The sequence below is a fragment of the Sinocyclocheilus rhinocerous genome, unplaced genomic scaffold (genome assembly GCF_001515625.1).
Source record: "Sinocyclocheilus rhinocerous isolate Xijiao unplaced genomic scaffold, SAMN03320098_v1.1 scaffold26, whole genome shotgun sequence".
NCBI classification, from domain to species: domain Eukaryota; kingdom Metazoa; phylum Chordata; class Actinopteri; order Cypriniformes; family Cyprinidae; genus Sinocyclocheilus; species Sinocyclocheilus rhinocerous.
Window position 1 is genome coordinate 232,481 of NW_015648545.1, and position 26,654 is coordinate 259,134.

At 36.1% G+C, this 26,654-nt stretch overlaps 1 protein-coding gene across 3 annotated transcripts in view; it reads right to left on the reverse strand.

Annotated features, from left to right (window-relative positions):
- Positions 1 to 26,413, reverse strand: part of LOC107709896 (cAMP-specific 3',5'-cyclic phosphodiesterase 4C-like) — a 39,073-nt gene extending 12,660 nt beyond the window's left edge. For 2 of the 3 annotated variants that reach the window (XM_016514564.1, XM_016514563.1), the window contains exons 1-3: positions 26,386 to 26,413; positions 26,097 to 26,160; positions 25,254 to 25,468 (exon numbers count right to left, since the gene is read on the reverse strand). In XM_016514564.1, coding sequence (XP_016370050.1) covers positions 25,254 to 25,468; positions 26,097 to 26,138 — 257 coding nt within the window. In that variant the 5' untranslated portion in view covers positions 26,139 to 26,160; positions 26,386 to 26,413. Of the gene's footprint in view, positions 1 to 22,315; positions 22,435 to 25,253; positions 25,469 to 26,096; positions 26,161 to 26,385 lie in introns of those variants that run through there. The other variant, XM_016514565.1, reaches the window with a different exon arrangement.
- Between the last annotated feature and the right edge of the window lie 241 nt (positions 26,414 to 26,654).

Sequence of the window (26,654 nt, forward strand, 5' to 3'; positions counted from 1 at the left end):
AAGCCTGTTTCTTCTGTGGAACATAAAAGACGATATTTTGTTGGTAATTCTGGTAGTATATATTTTTTTTTTACCATTCAATGGAAGTCAATGGGAACCAAAACTGTTTGGTGACCAGCATTCTTCAAACATCTTCTTTTGCATTCCGCAGAATAAAGGGTGAGTAAATAATAACAGAATTTCACATTTTGAGTGGAGTATCCCTTTAAATGCCACGGTATACAGCAACAGGATGACAAAACAGCTACTGCTTTCTACCTTATTCCACACACAGAGATCTAATAAGTCTGTCACGGTGAATGAGAGAAATGCATTTGAGATTTCATCCTCCTCTAGGCTAGTCTGAGTGCAGTAAAACTGTCCATCTCAGTGACAGATTCAGGTTTTGTGGAGTGGGTAAGACCTCCTGAGACACAGAGGCAGCAAAGCTCTGAATGAGCTTTGTTTTTCAAGGTCAATGTGATGCAGGAATGCTAAGTTAAAAATAGCCTCGGCTCATTGACGTGGAAGCATGTGAGAAGCCTAAAAATATCCTCCTCAGGTAAAGTCAATTCCCAATCTGGGAATTGAAAAAACTGGCACAGAATTGAAACACACAATATCTGGTGATTATATGAATCAATAGTCCTGCCTCTGATGCGCTGTCTGTTTGATAATGATCCACTGCTAATGTATTCATCAACAGTGTGTTATTAGGTTAACGTGAAGGAGTGGAAAAACATTGCAAGTCAATGGACAATTTTTTTCTATATTTGGGAGAGCAGGAAATGCATTGCATAAATTAATAACAATAATACAATAAAGGAAACAACACTATTTATAGCCTGTTTTCTAGTTCAACACATAATACTGCAGTTCATGTTGCTCAAGTTCAATAATGACCAAATGTACCATATATTCAGCTTTTTTTTTATTTTTATGTTTATTATGCATTAGGCTTTATTAACCTTTTTATCTGCGTGATCGTAGCATTTGAGCATATTAAATATTTCTAAAAGGTGTTTGAACATAATATCAGGTCATCTAGAAAATGGCTTTAATATATATTATAAATATATAATAAATAGTTAACATATTTATTCGAATTTAATATAATTCATATATATTAATATAATAGTATATATTCATAACAATAATAATAGTAATTATTATTTAAAATAAATACTATATATTTACTATGTATTAGTGTCTATTAAAATATAATATTAATTACAATTAGGATAAATGTATAAAATTGTCAAATTTCATATAAATATATTTCACACCCACCCCACAAATATGTATGTGTATATATATATATATATATATAATTTAATAATTAACTATTTTTAATAATTTGTTTTCAATAACAATAATGATAATAATTATTATTATATTAAATACACTTTCATATTTAAAAAATAATATTATATAATTTTACATCATTTTTTTCTGAACTTCTCTCTGGACTACAATTTGAAAACCTCTGATCTAGAAAACGTGCAAACCACCCTGCAAAATATATGTGAGTTTGAAAGGTATAGTGCTTGCCCAGCTAAAATAAGTACAATCCTCCAGCTCTATCGCAAGTCCGCGTTCACATCTTTCACAGATGTTGCATGAGGACAAGTCGGACGTCTCTAACATTGTATTACATAATCGACCCAGTGCATCCCATTCATGTGACCGCATACAGGAGCAAGAGACACATCGAGAGAGAAAGAGAGAGAGAGCAGCATTCTTCTGAATGGACGAAAACACATACATAGCGCATCTCTTTAAATCACACTAGTGTACGCTCTGGTGTGAGGGGACACTGCATTCATCTCTAAAAATACCTGTGCTTGGGGCAGAGGCTGTCGCTTCCACTTGGTTTCTGCTTCCGTCCCTCATCTTTAATGTTGTGTCTCCTATGGGTCCCTGTGCACACTCAGAGCGAGGCGCTTCTGCAGGAGCTGCTGCTATAAATAGCCCGTCTCTGTGCGAGGGATCCGAGCGGAAGCGCTATATTTAGAGCTGCAGGTAGCCTCACATTCTTCCCCCATTCATGAATATTTATGGCGATTTCTGCTGTACTATTTTTAGCCCACACATCTATCCACCCACACATTTCCATGTTGCCATGTTAAGACATCCTCCGTCAAAAGGGAATGTGGGAATTTCTTCACTTGGTGAAGTTGTTTTTAATGCTGTTTTTGTACTGCATGTGGAAACTACATCAGTGCATTGTGCATACAGGAATATCAGTCCATTTATTAAGTGCATTAATCAATTCAAATGCCTGAGTTCTCTTACTATTATTACTATTCTCTTACTATTATACTATAAATTTAGGTGCATAAGATATGATTGTATCACAGTTTTGTCTGTAGCAAAAAAAAAATAGAATTCAAATAATCCTTTGTGCAAGACAGTCATGTTCACTTGCCATTCACATTGTTTGTAGTTCTTTTGGCTTCAATATGTGAATCTGATGTGAAAAATACAGATACTTCTTTATAAAGCTCAAAGTATACAGTTACATTTTTATTTTCAACTATTCCTTTAACAGGCTTTCTTTACACTGTTATGACAACTGTCTGCATCACTGAATAGTGGTCAGTCCCACCAGTGAGATGAACTGGTCCTTGTGAGCAGTCTTTGTGCTTGTATTGCTGTGGGAAAATGGGCTGTTTTTCTGGGAATAGGATGCCTCCTGTGGCTCATGGTAAAATAAGCATGTGTGAAGGCGGCCTTTTTCAGTCAAAGCATGATGATAGTATATATAGTATAATTACAGAGTACAATCAAATATTGACTATAACCAACTCAACTTGATAATGATTAAATAAATAAATACAATGATGACTAATAGCCAACTCAACTTGATGATGATTAAATAAATACATAAATAAAATTGTGATAAATAAGGAAATATGCTTGTACTCTGTTCTTATGCTATATAACAAACAAACAAACATAAAAATAAAATAAACAAATGTTAAAACAAGAGTTGGTTATAGGTGATAATAATAATATAATGATTAACCAATACAAGCATCAATGACCAGTCTGTAAACAACTGTACTGAAGTGTCAAACAACTATAAAATGCATTGCAGATTCATTTAAAATGCAAGAAATTTGGGAGATTTTTGGGTTCAGGATGTTGGATTTAGCATCTTGTGCATTCCAGAGCTTTACTGTACATAAACAAAGCATTGAGAATTAAACTACATGTGCACAGTTTGGTTTTTTTAAATAATTAAATGTAGGAACTTTTCTTTTTTTTTTTTTTTACTCATGTATATTTTCAGCATCACTACCTCCAGGAACAGGATGAAATTGATTCTAAGTGGAGACCAACTTCAAGGCTTCAAGCAGAAACCTTCAGACATTTCAAGAACACCTCCAGTGCGAGGAGTAAGAGAGCTGATACTAAATCCCCTGCAGCCGTATGATATGCTGCCTGTCGACTGTCAGTCTCTAAACACTTGACACACTACCTCCAGGAACAGGATGAAATTGATTCTAAGTGGAGACCAACTCGCTACAAAGGCTTCAAGCAGAAACCTTCAGACATTTCAAGAACACCTCCAGTGTGAGGAGTAAGAGAGCTGATACTAAATCCCCTGCAGCCGTATGATATGCTGCCTGTCGACTGTCAGTCTCTAAACACTTGACACCCAGCATGCGTCACAAGACACTGGTGCTATGTCAGTCCTAACCGGGGCACATTACAGGGCTGCACCAGCCCGGCCTGTCCCATCACAGTCCACGTAATGCACAATCACTAACCTACACTCAAAACATCTTAAGAAAAGGCCCCACATTAAGGCATGTATGTTTATATGCTTTCATGCAGCATTTTATGTAAAGAAAAGAAGAAGGCGGAGCCATACGTTTATATGAATCTCACGTAGTCCTTTAGTCTCTTAGTTGAATAACCAGTCCACTGGGACGCAGCCAGAAGGCTGTTCATCCTGTTCCTTTCTCCATTGTTTCTAATTAACAAGAAAAAATGACATTTAAGAGAAACACAACGTCACATGACGTCAATGAACACCCAGGGGCCTGGACATCCATGAACACACCACAGGAGATTCGGAAGACAGCTGTTACAAATAAAATGGTTATTATGCTGCACCAAAACTTGAACATTTTAAGGGCCGAAGAGAGATTAAAAGCACAGTTAAAGGGGTCATATGATGCGATTTCAATTTTTCCTTTCTCTTTGGAGTGTTACAAGCTCTTGGTGCATAAAGAAGATCTGCAAAGTTGCAAAGACTAAAGCCTCAAATCCAAAGAGATATTCTTTATAAAAGTTAAGAGTCAACCACGCCTACCTAAAACGGCTCATAATGTACAGTATGTGGAAAATAATGTGTTTTTTTTAACCTTAATCCGCATACACACATTTAATTACACCAAATACACCAAATAATGTTCTTTTTAGCAGCATCATATGACCCCCTTTAACCACAAGTGAGCATGCATTTGAGTTTTAAAAAGACCCTTCTTGATACTTCATGTTGAGATTGAAGTCTCACAGAGGCACAACGGGAGACGTTACCAATCTGATGAGGCTGCTAATTACAGGGTCATTCAGCAGGTCACATACTCGTGCGTAGACACTGTGGGCAGAGGATGTGTCCTCGATTGTTTAATCACCGTTTCTGTGCATGCTGCCTTTTCCTAATTGTGCACATAAAATGTGGAGCACATCCATACCGGTAAGAGCTGCAGAGATTGTATAAAGATTTCTGAGGCACAATAGGGTGCACAGAGAAAGAGAGAGAGAGGGAAAGGAAGGGGGGCAGTGCCGTGATCTCAGCTTTCCACTGAACATTTATGGTCAAGATTAAAAATAAGCTCGGTTTGTCTCTGATTTAGACTGACATTTTAAAGCACGAGTGGGGCTTAGCCAGAATTAAGTCATAGACATTTGAAGGCGCATTACACTGATATTTCCACATACATTTTCTTGTAACAGCAACCTGGTGGTGACTTTAATCTACGCTAATATTACAGAGAAGAGTGCATCACATCAAAAACTATTTTTTGCAATTGCATTAACAGGAATTAATGGCTATTTTTTCTTTGAACTTTGACGCACGGTGTACTTTTGAAAACTACCTTTATTACAGTTAGTTATGCGGACACATTCAGCCCTGTTAATTGCTTGTTGTTACTGCATTAAAATTAGATGTTTGCACTGTAAAAATATGTAATAAGTACATTTTTGTGATTAAAACCTTAATATTTACTTTATTGTGTATCCTAATTTAGTCAAGTGGACACACATAAAATCACACTACTATTCAAAAGTATTATGGGGTCAGTGAGTTTTAAACTTTAAAAGACGACTTTTATGCTCACCAAGGCTGCACTCATCTGCTCAAAAATACAGTAAATCAGTCTTATTTTGAAATATTATAACAATCTAAAATAACTGTTTTCTATTTTAAAATGTAATCTATTCCTGTGATGCCAAGCTGAATTTTCAGCATCATTACTCCAGTCTTCAGTGTCACATATGACCCTTCAGAAATCATTCTAATATGCTGATTAGCTGCTCAAGAAACATTTCTCATTATCATCAATGCTGAAAACAGTTGTCCTGCTTAACATTGATACATCTTACATAACTGTGATGCATCTTTTTAAGGATTCTTTCATGAATATAAAGTTCTAAAGAATAAAGAATCTAAAGATTCCTTTCTGAATAAAAGTATTAATTTTGATTGATTTATTTATTTTTACCCCAAACTTTTGAACTGTCGTGTATTTATGACTAATATTACAAACGAAAACTAAATACTTATGCTCCCACATGAAGCACACTTTTGTGTGTACCCCACTATATCTGTAAATCAACACTAAACACTAACATTAAAATACAACTCACATATAGCTTACCAAAAAATTGCCTTAACTAGAATTACAAATAAGCATTTATTTAAAACAAAAATAAAGCTTTATTTTATTTTACTTTAAGCTGCAAAATCATTAAAAAATTATATAAAAAAAGAAATAATAAACAATAAGAACTGGGATTTTTATATGAGATCTTAAAAGCGGAAAATATACATGTTGGCTCATGCATCGTGCCAGACCATCACTACAAACAGATTTAACGAAGTGCATCAGATTTTCCATGCAAGGTCTGTGACTGAGTACTTTGAACACAGCAGAGGGTCTCTCAGAGCTCAGTCTGTTATCTTACCATCACTTTGTGACCATAAGAAAGCAACAGAATGGCAGTGTGAAGTGCACAGAGCAAAACATACATTATGAAAGTAATCTAAAGTGAAGGGAAAACTAACCAAAATTAGCCATGCTATTAGGGCTGCACAATTAATCGAATTTCTAATCGCGATTTCAATTATGGATGCCACAATTACATAATAGTTCAAAGCGGCAATTAATCGTTCAAAGTCCACTTAGGTTATTCTGCACGCTTAAGATGTTATCTTAAGGGTTTTTCCATTGTTTTAGTTTTAGTATAACATTATAATACCATTCATATTTTTGCTTTTTTTATAGGCCTAATTTAAAGAAGAAACCAATCCGATGTATATTTGACATTTCAGGCTTAATACTATAGAAAAGCACTAAAGGTTTTTCAGTTAGAGTGTTTTCAGCTTGTTTATTTTCATATAAAAATACGGCATGACGTTGCATCAAAAAGTGGTATAAAAATAATTCAATGTAAATTGTGATAATCGTAATTAATAATCGCAATTACAATTTCAAGGGAATAATCGACAATTATGATTTTTGTCATAATCGTGCAGCCCTACATGCTATGGAGAAAAGAGATCTGATATAGCTTTGGAGATGCACTAAAATCACTTGATTGCAGCAGGATTCATAGTAATACTGCGTACATACAAACACTAAGAGCTTTATGACCCCAGGTGTCTATAGCATCGTTTTAAGGTCAACTTAAACTGAAAATAGCTGTAGCTCATGGGGGTAAAAGTAATCCCATGTGACACATTTCACTTTAAAAAAAAGAAGAAGAAGAAGAAGAAGAATGAGCTGCAGATGTTCAGACGATTGCAATCTAACACCGCCAAGACATCGGCCAAGAGGGAGACAAATGAATATTCTCAAGCAATGCTTTACAGCAAACCTCTCTAACAAAGATTAAGAAAACACTAACACCGTTCAACATATTCATTACAGAACAATATTCTGTCAGGTCACACAATTTAGCAACACAAGGCCAAGTGCTTAGATAATAACCTTAAGGTGCTCCAAACAGACTGTTTCGTGTTTAGTACTGTTGCCTTAACCTCGCCGCTAACATTTAACAGCAGAAGCCGTGGCACTCCTAGCCTCTAGTGAATATAATCCGCTAAGTCCCATAAATCATTTTTCTGGACACGAGGCTCTAGAAAATATGTTGAACAGTTGACAAATGGTTTACAGATCCCGACAATCTACACAAGAGGGAATTACAAGAAGAGACAGATGCCTGTACACGCAATGTCTTACTGAGTGATAAATTCACACATTAGGGGCTTTTTGCTATTGGTCATCTCATGTTTTAGTTGAACTTTGATCTTTTAATGATTCTAATGATCAGTTTTACAAACAGCAATGTAATAAACTGATATCTAACTTGATCATTAGGCTTGAAATGTTTACTCCTGTGTTCATTTAAAGCAGAGCTTGACAAATCTCCTTAAGTTTAAAAGCCCCTTTCTCCCTCAAAGTAAAAAAAAAAGAAAATAGTAATTGTGAGATTAAGTTTAAAATAAAACCGTAACAATTGTAAGACATAAAGATACAATTATGAGAAATAAAGTCACAATTAAGGAAAAACTCTTTCATTTTGAGATATCAATTCTAATTGGTATATCTAAAAGTTGTGAAGATAAATTGTGCTATTTAAATTCACACTCCAAGATATAAAGTGAGATACAAAGTCAAAATGATAAGAATTAAAAGTCACAAATATGACTTGTGAGATTTGAAATTCACATTGTGAGAAAAAGTATAAGTTGCAATTGTGAGATATAAAGTCACAATCTTGAGATATAAAGATTAATTTGTAAGAAATAGTCACACTTATGAAAAACAGTCACTCATTTATGAAACTTTAAGATATATATAATTTGTATACATGTAATATGAGATTTAAAGTCACACTGCGCAATATAAAGTCAAATATAAAGTCAAACTGTGGTACATAAAGCCAAAATATATCTTGCAAATTAATGGCTGCAGACTGACCAAGGTTGTGTTCTAAAAACCTGAATCAATATTTCAACACTAGCCTTTTCATGGCACAATATACAGCACCTTAGTAATATGCTCCCTCAATTTTCCATTAAAATAATCAGTTGTAATAAAAGTCTTATTTCTCATCCAAGTCTCTAATTCCCAAATGTCCTTTACTTTATCTGATAAAGCAAGATATGGCCTAAGAAAATAAATGGTGGAAAGAAATGGAAAAGTGTGTTTTGTTATCTGTAATCCTGCTGTCAACACTGACATTGATGACTATTCAAGTGGGAAACGTGTGTGTGTGTGTGTGTGTGTGTGTCCAAAAGGAGTGTACTGTCTCTGGCTTGGTCTACACAGCCTTGCTGATGTTGTGGGAGGACAGAGGCTTCATGGTTCTCTTTAAATCAAAACCCCTCTGACTAAAGCAGATTTCCTCTGTATTTCATAAATCCCATACTTCCCTATAAAATTACTACTTTACTAAGACATGGCACATGAAATGAAAGATTTTTCTGTAGATGGCCATGAAAAAAAATACGATATGTTGGCCTTTTTCTATATTCAATATTCAAGAAAATGCTCCTGGCAGACATTCGCAGCAACCTTTATTTCTTCACTTTGGGCTCTATCATCTGAAAATAATTTTTATGTGAATAACAATAACTGGTGTGCAACTGAGCAAACGTACATGCAACCACCTCTCGCTGCCGCTGCTTTAAAAGTGTGCCATTTTTTTCAGTGTTAAAATCAATATGAAAAAGCAATTATAAAGCATGCAAAGTGTCAACACTCTGCTACCAAAACATTGGTGTTTGTTTGGTCATCTTTTGACAGTAACACTGGCTTAACCAATGTTGTGAGTTCAGGGATGTTTTGTTTGTCTGGCCAAAGGCAAACAGGGAAGCATTCAGGAAACCTGTGTGAAAACAGTCATTCTGTTTCCAAATCCCTTTGGTAGCGCTAATGCTGCAGGAAATATGCTTCAGCTTCAACTTCTGTAACAATAGAAATTTACAGTCCTGGTACTATTACCGATTAAGAAAAAAAAAACGTATATACTTATTCCACTTATTTACAAGGGGGCAACTATTTTGTTTTATTATCGCATATTTATTTTCGCATTCTTAATGCTATTGGTTAATAAATAAAATATGAAAGAAAAAAAAACCGATTAGGAAAAAAAAAACTTATATACTTATTCCACTTATTTACAAGGGGGCAACTATTTTGTTTTATTATCGCATATTTATTTTTGCATTTCTTAATGCTATTGGTTAATAAATAAAATATGAAAGAAAAAAAAATATTTACATTTATCATGACGTCATCATGATTTCAGGTGAATCAGAGGTGTTAAATACTGGATGTTCTCAGTGAAACAGTAAGCAGGACTGTTTTCTGCCTCCTTGAGACGTTAACCCTTTCCTGCTCTGTCTGCAGCTGATCAAAGCAAGGTGCTGAATAAAATAAAAATAGAATAAAAATAGACAAAGAAAGATAGAAATTCAAATAAAATTTTTAATTAAATAAGATTAAATACAATTTCATTGCAAAGATACAGTCAGCACCTTATATTAATTGCAGAAGCAGCAAAAAACACTGGTGCTCATGTGTACTCTTAAAAATAAAGGTTGTTAAAGGGTGTTTTCACAGTGATGCCATAGAAGAACCATTTTCCGTTCCATTCAGTAATCAGTTCAAAACCTTTTTTTTTTTGGCTGGAATACATTACATGATTTTTGCCCTGATTTTCCCGATTTGCAGTTCAAACAAGTTGACGCTAGTTGCCGAAGGTCAGAGCCAGTCTGCAGATTTGAGGTAAGAGATTTCATGGAAAATCGTGTACAAAACATTTTAAAAATCTAAAGAATGATTTCCCACTAAATAGAACCTTTTGTGGAATGGAAAATGTTCCATACATGAGGTTCTTCATTGAAAAATAAAGAACCTTTATTTTTAAAGGGATACTCCACCCCAAAATGAACATTTTGTCATTAATCACTTATATTTACATTTATCATGACGTCATCATGATTTCAGGTGAATCAGAGGTGTTAAATACTGGATGTTCTCAGTGAAACAGTAAGCAGGACTGTTTGGCATTTGGTAGAACAGTTACAGATTAACTGATTTCCAGACTATGATCAAATAAATGCAAAAGCAGAAAATACTCATGATCACTGATTGCACACACAGAGTAATGCAAAACCCTGAAGGAATAACTGCTCGTTTCTCATAGTGCTTTACTGCCATCAGACAGCAGAGAACTACTAGATCTTGTCAGAGGCATGCAGTATGAAAAGAGTTGCTGAGCATATCAACAGGTTATTCCTTGGACATAGTAGATTTATACAGCCAAACCACATAACAATCTGTCTCGTACACCAGGTGTAAAGAAAAAAAGACATCAGATTATCAATATAATACATTCGCTCAATACAACTGCACATATTTTGATTTTCAATGGCCTTAGATTGAAGTGTTTTGAAATATATAGTGAGGTCTAAAAGTCCACTTTGAAAATCTGGGAATCAAAATCGAATTTAAACCTGAAAATACACTGGATTTCTCTCCCCCTCCCCCTCCCTCAGTTAAAATAATAATAATAATAATAAAATCATTATGAAATATTTAAATATTATATATATTATAACAAGACTTTTATTCTATTCAAATTGTAATTATTTTAATCAAATAAGTCACTTGTGTCATTAATCATGCAACTTTGTACGAAGCGACGAGAATACTTTTTGTATGCAAAGAAAATAAAAATACGACTTTATTCAACAATTCGTCTCCTCTGTGTCTCTCCGCATCACCGTAGCGCCATTTTGGAGAATATCCACTGAACGCAAGCAGCGTACACTATTCTGTGTCAGCCGCGCTGCACGGATGCGCTGTTTTCGTTCAAATCAAAGTGTAAATACACGTAGAAAACGTATCCCTGTGTCGCGGCTGACACAGAATAGCGTACGCTGCTTGCGTTTAGCGGATATTCTCCAAAATGACGCTACGGTGATGCGGAGAGACACAGAGGAGACGAATTGTTGAATAAAGTCGTTATTTTTGTTTTCTTCGTGTACAAAAAGTATTCTCGTCGCTTCATAACGTTACGGTTGAACCACTGATGACAGATGGACTATTCTGTCAATCGGACAGCCACAAACCTCCCGGTTTTCATCCAAAATATCTTAAATTGTGTTCCGAAGACGAACGAAGCTTTTACGGGTTTGGAACGACATGGGGGTAAGTGATTAATGACAAAATTTTCATTTTGGGGTGGAGTATCCCTTTAAGAGTATATCTGTTCAGCACTAAGAGAATAAAAAGCAATACAGAAATATAAGTATCCTCACAATAACTGAATATGAGAATGAATTTAATAAACTGTTTTATGTCCAGACACAAATGTGAACCAGTCCATTCCTTCCCCTCAAGAGAGGATCTACAGTGAACCTGAGATAACAATAGAAAACCTGCGATTGCTGCCAAGAATTGAAAGAGGCATGCATATAACTTCCCGAGCTGATCTTTATGTCCTTAATCTTCATATTCACTCTTGAAGGATTCCAAGTTTAGTTTGAGATCTCAAGGAACTTAGAGGGGAATCAACTTGAGACCAGTATATGAGTACTGAATTGTTGCTATGATTGCTACCGCAAACAAAGTGGTTTAGCTGGTTTCTCTGATGTAAAACTTTCTCTGCAGTGAGTAAGGCATAAACAAGTGGTACAGAATCACATCCATGGTCTCTCACGGCCCTTTTTCCAGCAAAGCTAATACTCCCAGAATAAAAAAGTATTTATTTAGGCAATATTTTCCATTATAAATGTATTCATTATCGTTTCAGAGTCAAAAGGCATTTCTTTCTCTCTTGAATTATCTAAACATAAATTGTGAACAAATTATATTGTCTAATAAAACAAAGATTCCCCTCAAATCTCTTGCTTCAGGCAAAACTGCCAGGATGTAGCTGTTTCTCTTTGTTAATGATTTGGACAGCATGAGGGCTGATAAAGATCGTTGGCTAAAGCAAATGGCCTTGTTTTGGCCTTGTTTGGACTGTCTACTCTACATGTTCCAGTCATAACAGTTTGTTAGGATGTCATAATCATGATCCAAAAAATAATGATGGGCAATTCTTGAAAAGATTTGAAGATTTGAATATTCATGCAAACATGCAAATACTGAAAATACAACAAGGCCACAGAACATCCACAGAACTGTTAATCTGGGCTATTTTGTTAGAAAGTGCAGCCAGTGGCCAGGTTTGTATTGATTTAAGATAAATTTTCAGCAAAGATGTTTTTAATTAGATTTTTGACTGTTTGGAATCTGCTTTTAATTTTTTAACAGCTCAAAACTTTCCAGTGTAATAAACCTGCCAAAGAGATGCATTACATACTGTAGTTCTTTAAATTAAATGTTAAAAATTCAAACAAAACTGATTGATCAGGTGCTGTATGTTGATAATGTCAGTATGACTACAGATGTAGTTATGATTTTCCAGGAATTAATAAAACATTTTCCACAGCGCAATGTATGACGAATTACTGTGACGGATTGAAACCCAGCGTAAAAATGAAATTTTCTTAACAGATTACCGTGTGAGGAATGAAAGTCCCGAGGTCAAGATGATGACAATTATTATTCTTGGCTCCGCAGCATAGTGAAAAATTCTCTGAAGCTCACCTCAGTGCTTATTTTTTATTATTATTCTGGGTTATAATGTGAGTGTTCAGACTTTAAGTCAGTGTCCTGGAAATCTATCCACTCCAGATAGCAAACAGACTTCAGTGTTTATACCTGGCCAACGTCTCAGTGCTGGTACTGGTACAGACTCTCAGCCTCTTTTTCTCCTCATCTATGCATAGGGAAAAAAATCTGTTCAAAGTTTTTTTTTTCTTCTTCTTCCAAAAGTGTAAAACTTTTAAATTGTTACAACAGTTAGGTCGTGGCCTAATGGTTAGAGAGTTGGACTTGTAACCCAAAGGGTGTGGGTTCAAGTGTCGGTACCGGCAGGGATTGTCTTCCACCCTCAATACCACGACTTAATGTTGTGCACTTGGATGGATGAAATGCAAAGCACAAATTCTGAGCATGGGACACCATACTCGGCTACACGTCACTTTCACTAATTCAAATAAATGATGTTCTTTTGAACATTCTATTCAAATACTGCTTAAAAACAAAATGCTTTACGATTTCCACAAAACTGTTGAACATCCATAATAATAAGAAATGTTTCTTGAGCACCAAATCAGCATATTAGAATGATCATATGTCACTGAATACTGGAGTAATGACTGCTGAAAATTCAGCTTTGCCATCTGTGGGCAAACAAATGGCTTTTGCCAGGATTGAGACTCAGAGGATGCATGAATCTCCAGCCAGACGTCACAGCATGCATGAAGCATGCACATCACTGTGCTGACGTCACAGGCTTGTCACACTGATGCTTGACTAACAGCACGTATGTCTAGCAGCTGAAAGTGTTGTCACCAAATTCCTGTGATAAATTTTGCTCCACAAAATGGAAACTGTGATAAAATCATAGTGTGATTTTAGTTCTGCTCATAATTCTCATGCAAGGATGCCTTTTGCAAAAAAAAGCACATATTTAACTGGTTTTGTGCTAAGAAATGAATGAATTGCAGTGTAGATTTGCTATCAGTACTGCAACTTTTAATTTTTAAATGATTTTGTACCAGGCAGATGTGTAAATTGACCTTCATTCATTCATTCACAATGTGATGCATTTACATTAGACCATTGCATCCCCTGCTGGTGAGAAAAGTACTACAATTAGCCATCTGGAAGACCACATAAACCAAACCAAGACTACCAAATCATGAGCTCAGCCCACCTTTCCCATCTCTTAAATGTGTTACAGTACTGCCATGTGGTAGATTGATTGTGCCAAATGGCAATACCATTTTATTTTGATATTTACCATTGTACTGAATTATTTATGTACCATGGAATTTATTTGGTACTCCAAGGTACTTATGCGGGAAAAAATTATGTGGTATTACCATGGTACCATATAATTAAAAAAAAAACCTGGGCAATAACATTGTACTTTTCCATCCCTGCTCAGAAACAAAGCACCTTGAACAAGTGTTCTAGCTGATTTTAGAGAAGTTTTGGACACGTTTCAGCTGGTCTGATTGGCCAACTAGTTAAACCAAGTAAGTGCCACGCTGGGAGACCATTTAAGACAAGCAAACCAGCTTAGAATAGTTTAAGATGAGATGAATCACACAGTTTAAACTAGTAGGTGCTAGTCTAAACTGCACTGCTGTTAATTCTTTGTCCACACTCAAATGATTACTGTGACTTTTACAGTTATATGATTTCACCAGTAGATGTCACCAGCCTATAATCTAAGAGCATTGCAACAGATTTCCAAAAACAGCCGGGTTAAAACAAAATTTGATTAGATTTCTGGTTTCTAATGGAGAAATAGCAGACAGGTTGGCAGGGTTCCCGTCATCCGTGAGAGAGGCTGACAGATCAATGCGCAGTGGGAGTCATTGGGGAAAGCAGCCATGCTGAAAATATGGAGCTGAACAGTGACGCACAGCGACTTCAGTCACAGCATCAGCGCCTATCGACTATTCTGAGCTCTGAGGTTTTATTTTTGGGTCCGCTGGATACTGACACTGTTGTCCTGTGATTGGTTCACCTCACTTGACTTTCTCTTTCGACATCGGTTTAGAACGACTCAACAAGGTGCTACTCTTAATATGTGAAGGTGCTACTCTTAATATGTGGAGTCAAAGTTATTTGCTGAGCCAGTGCAATGAAGGAGCAGCAACTACCATAGCTTTAAAGCTGAGAACAGTCTGAGATACAATGCAAAATATACCCAATATTATTCAAGTCATTCTGAATTTTATCTCAGGTTAGCATTCTCAGACAGTGGCCATTCACGTTTGCATTCCATTGTGCTGCTTTTCTACTATTTTCTGTCTAAATGGTGTTCTAAAAATTTGAAGCTGAAGTCAAAAGAAGTTCAACGTTAAAAAAAAAAAAGTGTTGCTAGACCAAGGTTTTTTTTTTTTTTTTTTTTTACATAAAAATGTTTTTAGACGTAAAATCCATTCTGTGGACAATGTTGTCATTTGTACGCGAAACTTTTCAAAAAAATGCAAAGGAAAACCTTTTTCGTTTTTAGTACAATCGCTTGTCGTCTTTTGTACTCACATAGCAGCAAGGCTCAAGTGCAGTCGAAGCTAAACCAAAAATATCTTAGAATTAGTCATAATGGGATATTGCTTTTATAAAACAGCTCAATAATATTGAGTAACTTACATTTTAGTATTAGCTGTTGCTTTGTCTGTTTTTGTGTTGCCACCGAAAATAGCTCCAAACGAAAACACCACAGAGCAGCTGTGTCTCTGAACAAAAAACGAGTCAAAGTTTCTGAATGAATCAGTGTTTTGAATGTATCAGTTGAAAGAATGATTCAGTGACTCACTCAAAATACTGGCTTAACAATGTAACTTGTAGAAAAGACGCGCTGAAAAAACTAAACATAACTGGAACTAACTGTTGTATGAAGTTAAATAATTTAATGCAACACAAATCACCAGAAGATGGATGTGTCTAGCTCTCAGTTGGTGAGAAACTGAATCAACTTCGCAAAATTTGACACACTGCACGCTGGCGACACTTATTGGTCAAAACGATGTAAATGCTACATAAACACACCAAACATGCATAATATAATTACAAATGTCTATCAATCATTAAATACCATTAATTATGCAGTGTGTGTCAATACCCAGTCCTCTATTTTCATGCTGATGCTCTACAACACTGCTTGCTCTGCTTTAAATGGCTATTGTTGTGATACGCATCTAGGAAACAAGTAACAGCTTTGTCTGAGTCACGTGGAGAGTAAGAGTGCTGTCTCTAAATGAAAAGACTCTCTTGTAAACAGTGCAACTCTGTGATACGCTGTGCGGAGTTGTGACAGGTCCTTTAGAGAGCCATAGATTGAAGAGTGGCAGTGTTTCAAAGAGGCTCAAACGAATCTGCTTTACAAGAGGTAAATACTGCTCAGACTTCGCAATAAAATCACTGCACATAGTGGCTGTGAACACTGGTGTCTTGACTGTGATCTTCAACTAATCATGCATAACACGAATAACATGACTCTGATGAATAGAAAGTTCAGAAGAACAGCATTTATATGAAATAGAAATATTTTGTAACATTGTCTTTGCGGTCACTTTTGATCCATTTAATGTGTCCTTGCGGAGTAAAAAAAAAATTCTTGCTGACCCCAAACTTTTGAATGGTAGTTTAACTTTCTTTAGCATGTTTGGAAAGAGCATTTTTTTGTAATCAGTCTCACAAAATGTAGAGTGACATCTACTGTGCATGTGTGTTAGAATATGATCATTTTAAACAATATGCAAACTGTAAAGGTTGCATATAGAGTACAAGAGCGTAACTCAATCATATTTTACATTATGCTGGATAGTACAGAGGTTACTGTGTGCGTAAAATCGCAGTGTGCCTACCCATTGTGACTCTGCCTTCCCGCTACAGGCGAACATCAACAGACACTGGCTAAACCATCGATTCTCCACTTCTACTGGCCTCAGGCTGTCCAGGCCACAGCTATAGCAGTTACACAACACATAACAGCCATTGCTGCTCTCTGCCTACTTTAACACTGTCATACTATGTATAACAGTGCTTGCAGAGGAAGAGGGAGGTCTAAATAAATCCAGAGCAGCTCTCTCCACTAGAAGGTGCACTCATCATTTCAGAGCTTATGTTAGTGATGTCAGAAATCCAGTGGACTGGTTTGCTTCAAGACTCTCTTACACAAGAAAAACCAACCAGAACAGAGCACTGAAAAAAACAACAGATTCACACAGTGTAAATCTCATTCTGTAGTTATTTCACATTGTCCAAGTGCTCATCAACACAGCAAAAATTACATTTACAACATGGGACAATGACATGGTGCAACACAGACACTTTAACAAAGGTATTTTTTGCTCAGAAAACCTGCTCAAAAAAAGTTCCACCACTTTTCTGCTAAAAAAAAAAAAGTTCCACCAAGGTCATTACTTATTCAATAAAATCTAATAAATTAAGCTTTAGAACTGAGTTTAGCACATAACCAACTCAAATTATGGTGAAGATAAATGTTGCTTTTGTTGCTTATACATACCCAATGCATGAGTGCCGCCGCGTTGAATAGTTCACCTGCATTGCCTTCCTGGGGAAACGAAGGTCTTTACTCATTGTGAGAGAGAATTACACTAACTTTTGAATACTATAGTTAAAACTCGGAAAGTGTGTCCGATTTTGGACAGCAAGGATGTATAAGAACTGAAAGCAACACCTCAGAAGATTTCTCGTCTCATCTCATGTCCGCTTTGTTCCCAGTGTCTCCATCCGCTGAGAAACATTGTGCTGAGACAATCTTGATGAACAAAAATTTAACAGAGTTCAGCTGGGCACTCTGGGAACTTGACATAAACTTTAAAAAATCCACTATATCACCAGCATAATGGCTCACCATAGCCTCTACAGTGCACCAAGTCCTGGATGAAAGTCTTTGGGAAATCACAACACTCTTAAGTTTGCCTTGCTGAATCCTTAAAGTCTTTAAAGGAAGAGCATAACAGGAAAAAAATGCCTAACAAAAAAGTATGCTCCAAAACTTACAAAAGTTATTTGCTGATATTTTATTAGTTGCATAAAAGTCTGAAAATCTGTGGGGAAAAGCTCCAAAATGGAGGTGAGAGGCTCATAATCCCATCAGATGCTCCACAGAGTGTGCCGTCCCATCCAGCCTCCTGGTGCCATTCTCTGAATCCAAAGCCCTGAAACTAAACTCTGGCCTGAAACAACCAGCCTTTGATAGAGAGAGAGAGACAGAAAGATAGAGGGTGGAGGGAAGGGGGAGAGAGGAACGCAGAGAGAGAAACTCTGTATCACTGGTGCATGTGTATATAAGGTATTTTTCATGGGTCGGTTTGTGACAGTGTGTCCTGAGTGAGATGAGGCTCAACATCCTAAACTCAACTTTTTGTACTTTGCAATCAATCAATCAATCAGTTCTTATTTTTTTATTTATTTGTGTGTGTGTGTGTGTGTGTTAAGAATTATGACAAGAAAAATGTTTGCAGCTTAAATTCTGTAGAATATAAAACGTTGTGTGTAGTCTTTACATTAACTGAGATAACAGTGGTTTGGATGGTCTGTATTAAAAGAACAAGATAATATTAGAAAATATCTTGCAAACCAATACTAAATTACAACATCAGGTGAGGGGAAGATAAGGAAAAGCCACTCATCTCTACCGTCTAGTGGACACAAAATATATATTTTCCACTTACAAAAGAAGGTACAAAAGAGGCTCCTTCAAACCTATTGAGCAGTTGACTTGACATTTTACTGTCATTTTCCTTTTATTTTTTTTCTCTTATATTTTGTCCATAAACATAAATAAACTATTTTTTTTAGTAATTCAGGTGACTGAACATGAAAATAGTCCTGCAGTCTGACTATCCTTATTATGAACTGCAAATACATATTACCCTAAAAAATATAAATAAAAAATCTATACTATACCATTTCCATTGTTCATTTATCCAATCTTGCATGCCTCCACATAACAGAAAGATAATCGTCAGCATTAATTTTTAAAAACTGTCCTAAAATGCCTGCAGTGTGATATATTTTTAACCTCTAAAACAGTTATGGCGTTTTTCTCTATACATTTTCTATAAAATAACATAAAATCTATTATAATAATGTCCTGAGATGCTGAGATAAGCTCCACCATCCCATTACCCTACATACAGAACAAGCGGTTTGGAGTATTTGTCAACTACCCTACTACAAGAGAACCTACAGTCCTTATATGTTTGCAAAAAAACATGCAGATGATTTGGCAGCCTGTAGGTGACAGGAGGAGAGAAGAGACAAAGTTGTAGTTGATCTGTTTATGGGTGAGGCGAGGATGAGGGCCACTGCAGGCACTTGAACTCAGGTTGTTGATATTGGCCAAACAGTCTTGAGAGGCAGATCAGGACACAACAGCATAACGCTCAAGAAGAATGTCAAGAGCAGCGTGAACCTTACACACAAGTTCTGGATCCAAAACACATCGAGCATCTCTGGAGAGTTGTTAAAGCAGAGGAAGCTGTAACAAAGCCGCACCCTTTGAATTCTGGTTGTCAAAAACCTTTAGTAAATAAACAAGGGGAAGTTATATTTCTTCTCTAAAATACCCACAGTTCAGATTATATTACTTCACTGAACTCACATGCTTTGTAAGTGCAGCGTAGCACAGAAACAGCTCGCTAAATATTGAGGGATGCATGGGTCAAAATATTTGCCAATGTGAGATGCGTTAATCTCCAGTGGACATCTTGAATTAAGAACCAGAAAAGCTCCTGAAGATACATTACCACTCTGTGGAAGGACTTCTTGGAGCAAACAGATCTTCTGTTACTATAACCCTGTAACATTCTGTTAAAAACACTTTAAAGTTCCTGACACTAAATGTTAAATAAAGTCTCTCGCTCCGATTTGCTTCATCTCTTGCGGACAGTATTCTGACAGAGATATGGCTTGTTTAATCGTTGCCGTTCCTTCACCATCCTGTCATAATTCTCCAACAACCTGTTTCTTTCTTTCTCCCAAATCCTTGACACACACAAGAAAGATCTTTTCAGCATTAAAAGTCACATTTGACCTGTGTGGACTTCCACTGTTCACCGAGCCAAGAGAACTGCTTTAGAGTCCATTAGACAGATGACAGGTTGACTCTTTCCACTTACAGCACACAAACCAGCTGACATGAACACGGTGACCTGTGTTTAAACATTTCAGCTGAAACGGTTCTCTTGCAGATTTATTTTCAGATAAACAACTTCGGAGTTTCACTGGTCACCTCTTGGAAAAAAACTTGATAACTGTAAGCAGTTAATAAATATTTGAAGTAATGTCTATTTCACAGTTTTCAAGTATTACACCTCCTCTGAGCTCTGCTAATTATTTCTCAACATTTATTGCGTGTGCGTGCATGGCTGGGGATGTTTACAGTGTTGTCAGGCTCTGACTTCCTCAAATCTTGGAAGTTTAACAGACACAGAAACAGCAGAGGCTGTAATATGTCAAAGGCACAGGCGTTAGATAAATATTTTGGCATTGGCTTCCAAAAGTCCAGTTTTAAGGATTTTAACAGGCTTTGTTCTGCATTATATGTTTTTTTCTTTTTTTGTTTTGTAATTTTTGTTTTTGGGTATTAGTGCATGTAAACATTCATACAGACTGCATTGCTGGAAGCCAAATTAGTGATCATCATTTTATAGTGTAATTTTTTTATTTAATGTTATGTTATTTAGCTGAATGTTATATTTTTAGGTTACCTCTCAAAACATATGTACAGTGTAGTTTTTGGACCTTGATATACCTAAGTCAGCAGTTGTGTCAAATAATACATTTTAGGTTGTCAGTGTGGTTTGCAAGTTCTGAATTGTTTTGCTTTTCAGGCCTGACAGTATTTTTTCCCCTCCATTTTACAGTTATACTCTACCGTTCAAAAGTTTGAGGCCGGTAAGATTTAAAATGTTTTTGAAAGAAGCTCACCAAAATTTTATTTGCATTTATTTGATCAAAACTACAGTTTCTGTATTTTTTATTATTACAAATTAAAATAAGCGTTTTCCATTTTAATATAGTTTAAATGTAATTTATTCCTGTGATTGCAAAGCTGAATTTTCAGCATCATTACTCCAGTCTTCAGTGTCACATGATCCTTCAGAAATCATTCTAATATGCTGATTTGATGCTCAAGAAACAATTCTTATTATCAACGATGAAAACAGTTGTGCTGCTTATTATTTTTGTGGAAACTCTATACATTTTTTCAGGATTCTTTAATGGATAAAATGTTCAAAAGAACAGCATTTATCTGAAATATAAATCTTTTGTAATATTGTAAATGGTCACTTTTGATCAGTTTGTAATATGTCCTTGCTGAATAAATGTATTAATTTCTTAATAAAAAAAAAAAGTCTTATTGACCCCAAACCTTTAAATGGTACTCTGTGTTATCCTAATGCTAAGTAATTGATTTTTCAGCAAAACGTGAATGTCAGAAAAAATTATTTCTTTATCTTTTTTTGACCTCAAAACACTGAAGGTGAAGAATCACGTGATTCAAACAATGTGAATAGTATAATTGCTGGTGTTTGATGATTGACATCAATAAAACCAGTTATCTCACACTGTAAAAAAAAATCTGTGACATTTACGGTAAAATACCGGCAGCTGTGGTTGCCAGAACTTCACCGTTAAAAATATGGTAGAAACATTTTAGGTTTTACAGACTTAAATTCACAATAAAAAAACGTATTTCATTAATTGATTTAATGTTAATAAACCAGCATATCGAAGTACTAATATCTGTTTTAAACCATTGAAATGCTGATAACCACGTCAATTTACAGTTTTTCACTGTAAATTATACAATTACTTTTTCTTTTTCACCTCCAAAAACAGTAATTTTAACAGTATTTTACTGTAAAATTACATTAAATGTAATTACAGTTATTCACCGTATATAGTATGAAAACTTACTGATAACCAATTAACAGGTTTTTATTGTAGCCTTTTTACAGTCTTTTACTGTTAAAATCACAGTCATTTTTTACAGTGCAGGAAGTTAAGAGCTAATTTAATCCTGAGTTAATTTTACTACCTGGTTGGACTTTACCAGGCTTAACAGACAGAACCAGTATAACTACATGGATAAAAAGCAGTTCATTTGATTGCTGTTAGGATAGGCTGACAATAACCATTTCAGGTCAAGACATCCTCCCAAACAAAGACATCTTTTTATGCTTCCACACAGCAGACAAACCACCTCCTTGATTATAGTGATTATTATTGTAGCTAGAAGTGTTAGCATCAATACAAACTTTGGACGGGGGGCGAATGTCTCAGGCAGCCACAAAATTTGCCTTGTGATATGTTGTTACGTAAATGCCTGCGCCACAAGACTCCTGTGTGTGTTTTTGAAGCCAAGCCTCCCGGTAAGAGGCTAAATGAACGATTCAGAGCGATTCGGATCCTACCTGGGAGTGTGAGCCAAAGTGAAGCGTCTCTGCAAAGCAATGCTGCGGTTCATCATCAGTCTGCGGAAGAGCAGAGGCGAGTTGCGGGGCGAACTCCGAGGAGAGTCCCGCGGAGACATTTTGGGGGAGCCAGTGGGAGAGTTTCCCTTCATCTTGAGATGCGAGGGCCTCTGAGGTCTCTCCTCTTCCAAACTCTCTGAGAGCATGTCGCTCATGACAGCAGAGATCCTGTGTCTGCACAACTGGCAAAACAAGTGTCTAGTCGTGGCATGGGTCGCTCACTCACACTGCTGTCTCAACACAAAAACCACAGTCTACATCTCTCACCCTTCACTAGAGCTGAGAAATCCAACCTTGCTTCAGAGATCACAGGCGCATTAATGGAGCCAGCCATCATAGCAATGGAACATCTCCCCTCGTGAACTCGCCTTGTTTACATAACTAGGTAGACTTCCCTCCAACAGACTAAATATGGCAGTGTGATTTACAATGAGAGGACTCCATGATAGAGCTCACAAAGTGGCCCCACCTCCGCATTAAGACTATTAGTGTGCGAGGTCCAGTGTTTACTGGTCTATAATGACTTCCCGTTCCAGTCCCCTGGTGTGCAGAAAAGCCAACAAACCAGCAGAACAACACCGAGCTGATCACGGCGTTCAGATTTCCTCCAAGAAATGCATATGCCTTTCACATGCTCCAGGTTTACCAGGAGAAGTCACATGAAAGCTCTGACTATAAAAAGCAAAGTCAGATAAAGTCAGACAGAGAGCATGGCTCATGTCACTATGGCCCTCTATCACGGGCCCCATGGGCTTTGATTATCAGAGGGGAAAAGGTTCCCTGTGATCCTCTGACTGCTGGATGAGTTGTGCATGCAAAAACAATACGCATGCAGTGGCCCCGAAAAAGGTTTTGAATACTTTAGAGACACTTAAAAATGTCTGTTGCACTACAAAACAAAACATTAAATCCTTTATTCAAACATTATAATAGAAATTACAACTCTTAATTAGAATTTTTTTCAGGTTTCCATTTTTTAAAACAATATGTGACCCTGGACCACAAAACCAGTCATAAGGGTCAATTTTTTGAAATTGAGATTTATACATCATCTGAAAGCTGAATAAATAAGCTTCCCATTAATGTATGGTTTGTTAGGATAGGACAATATTTGGCCGAGATACAACTATTTGAAAATCTGGAATCTGAGGGTGCAAAAAAAATCGAAATATTGAGAAAATCGCCTTTAAAGTTGTCCAAATGAAGTTCTTAGCAATGCATATTACTAATCAAAAATTAAGTTTCAATATATTTACAGTAGGAAATTTACAAAATATCTTCATGGAACATGATCTTTACTTAATATCCTAATGATTTTGGCATAAAAGAAAAATCAATAATTTTGACACATACAATGTATTTTTGGCTATTGCTACAAATATACCCCAGCGACTTAAGACTGGTTTTGTGGTCCAGGGTCACATATAGCCTACACTAGCGTTTAGAAGTTTGTGGTCAGTAAGATTTTTTTTTCCCTAAAAAGGAAATTAATACTTCAATCTCATCAGACATTAGTGAATCATTTTCATAGCTAAGGTGATAAACTACACCCTGTGGTAACCCTGTTGGGTTTATTTTTTTGCTTGGTTTGGTGTTTTGTTATGTGTGCAGTGACATTCAGACTTTTTAAGTGTGACAGTTTAGACATTTTAAATACATTTTGAAAGCCACTGTAATGTGAGTAAAAATGCATCAAGTTTTAATCCTAGGTATTGCTAACGTTTTATGGCAGTATAAACAAAACTTAACTTAGTTCATGTGTTCAAAGTTCATGTGTAGCTGCACATTTACTAAGTCTGTTTATGACGTTTTGTCTTGACTGTTTTATTGTCAAGAGTTATTTTTCTGGTCTTTAGGGAACAATAGCTCCCTCTTCTGTCTCTGTGCAAAACGTCAATTTCTGGCTCCGGAAACTACATCAATTATTGAAAAATTTAAGTATACAGTATATAGACATGTAACAACTATTATTACAGTACTGATGTAGCTCACTGTACATTTAATGAAATTAGAAGTCTTTATTGCTTATATTAGTCACGAAACAACATGCACAACAGTGAGTGCTCCGTCTCCATCTAAAGTTGCTGACATGAAGCCACTCTTTTGAAAACAGGTACATGACGAACGGTCATGTGTAGGGTTGACAACTTCAGTAAAGGAAAATAAGGGACAATTGTGATTCTTTATAGAAAAATAAGGGACAGAATAAGGGACACTAAAATATTTGTGTTGTACCACATAGTGAATGTCATTTCCGTGTCTGCAGTTAAGTATATGTATAAAAGGTGTATAAAAGGTTCTCATAAATAATCACGTTTTGCTTAACCTATTTATGTACATTTATTCTAAAAATAATTTTAATGTCATACAAAAAAAAATGTCATGTGTTACACACAAACTATCAGCCTAAGTAAATTGCACCATTATAGAATTGTGACACCACGAGTGGTGTAGTAATTTAGGTGGATATACTGTGAAATTACATAGCCTACATACATGACTATATGACATAAAATTTGAAAGCATAACTGAAAGTCTGAAATGCCAGTCAATAAAGCATTTTTTTCAAAACAATGGCAAAATTTGTAACTAAAATGTTATTGCAACCATATAGCCTATGAATGAATGAAAATGCATATTTTTTAATTAAAGAGAACTTAGAGACTCAGAATGTGGGCTGCTTTTGGTGCTTGAATTTGTGCTTCAATAATGAGGTCCAAGTTTAAGAATATACACTAAGTTTATAAGTAGATTGCATGGTTTTCCTCATTCTTTGCAAACTGTACAAAGCTACCCAAAATTAAGAAACCTTTCGTAAAATCACTGCTTAAGATTAAGTCATCTAAAGTGTCTTTAGAAAACAAAAAGAGCAGCTTACCATGAACTTTGAAAAGTCTCGGACTCCAGGCCATTGGGGATGCCGAGGGAGAAGGTGGCCTTGCGGGGTGTGTTCTCTGAATCTCCCTGAGCCGAAAGTCGGCGGGACAGACGGGGAAGCTGAAGGACCCCTGAAAATGTCCTCTTAACTGTACGGTGACCAGGCATGGATTTGGATCCGTGCAGGCCCTTCTGGTTCACAGGGTCCCATTCTCTCTGAATTAAATAGAGAAGGTATTTAATCTGCACCAATACATGATCTCTGTCTAGAACAGCACAGAAGACAGGTGTAGGCTAATGTTGACATAATTACTATTAAGGTAACATATATAATAATAATAATATATGACGTCAAATAGCCAAGTAAAGGTATTTCCTTTTAGTTTTTTTTTTCCAATTAAATAATATCATATAATACCTGTTGATAGAAATCTTAGGGTGCACTTCAATGACTTAGTATGGGGGCAGTCGTAGCCTAATGGTTAGAGAGTCGGACTTGTAACCCAAAAGTCGTGGGTTTGAGTCTTAGTACCAGCAGGGATTGTAGGAGGGGGGAGTGAATGTACAGCTCTCTCCTCCACCCGCATTACCCACGACTGAGGTGCCCTTGAGAAAGGCACTGAAACCCCAACTGTTCCTTGGGTGCAGCAGCAAAAATGGCTGCCCACTCTGTGCACTTGGATGGGTTAAATGCAGAGCACAAATTCTGAGTATGGGTTACCATACTTGGCCACACGTCACTTTCACTTTTCACTTAAATTGGTGATCTGCATAGTCACAGTGAATCTATTGAGAATCAAAGCAGACAGGATGACTGTGAGCCTGATGAACTGATATAACCCACCTCTGATGTCCAGAAAGACTTCAAAGAAGAACTTCTCTTCATATTGTTGAAATGGGAGGCAACTCTGAAAATACACGCTTCATGATAAATAACAATAAATCTATTCAGAAAGTAGAAACTCGACTTTTTCAGGTGCCTGAAAAAAATACTTTCTACAGGACTATAGAGTTAAATAATATAAAGATAATAAGAAACACTAAGCATCAGTCAATAAATAGGCCAATCAATATAATAATCAAAACTACTATTTTAATAATGATGGTTCGAATGTGCAGCAAATAAGACTTACCACTAAAACTGAGAAGATCTGGTAAGATGTATTGTGTTTTTCTTTAAAAAAAAAAAAAAAAAGTAATTTCACAAATATATTTTTGAAGCACATCTTCGATCCAGGAGAGTTGCATTCTGGCCTCTTCCAAAAAATAAAAATAAAAAAATTAATAAAGGTTGTTTTCCAAGCCTGTGGTAAGTAACCTTTATAGCTCAAGAGCAAATGGTTTGTGAGAACATCCTGTCAGAACACCTGTTTTATCACAGTTTGGGAGCCCCTATGAATAT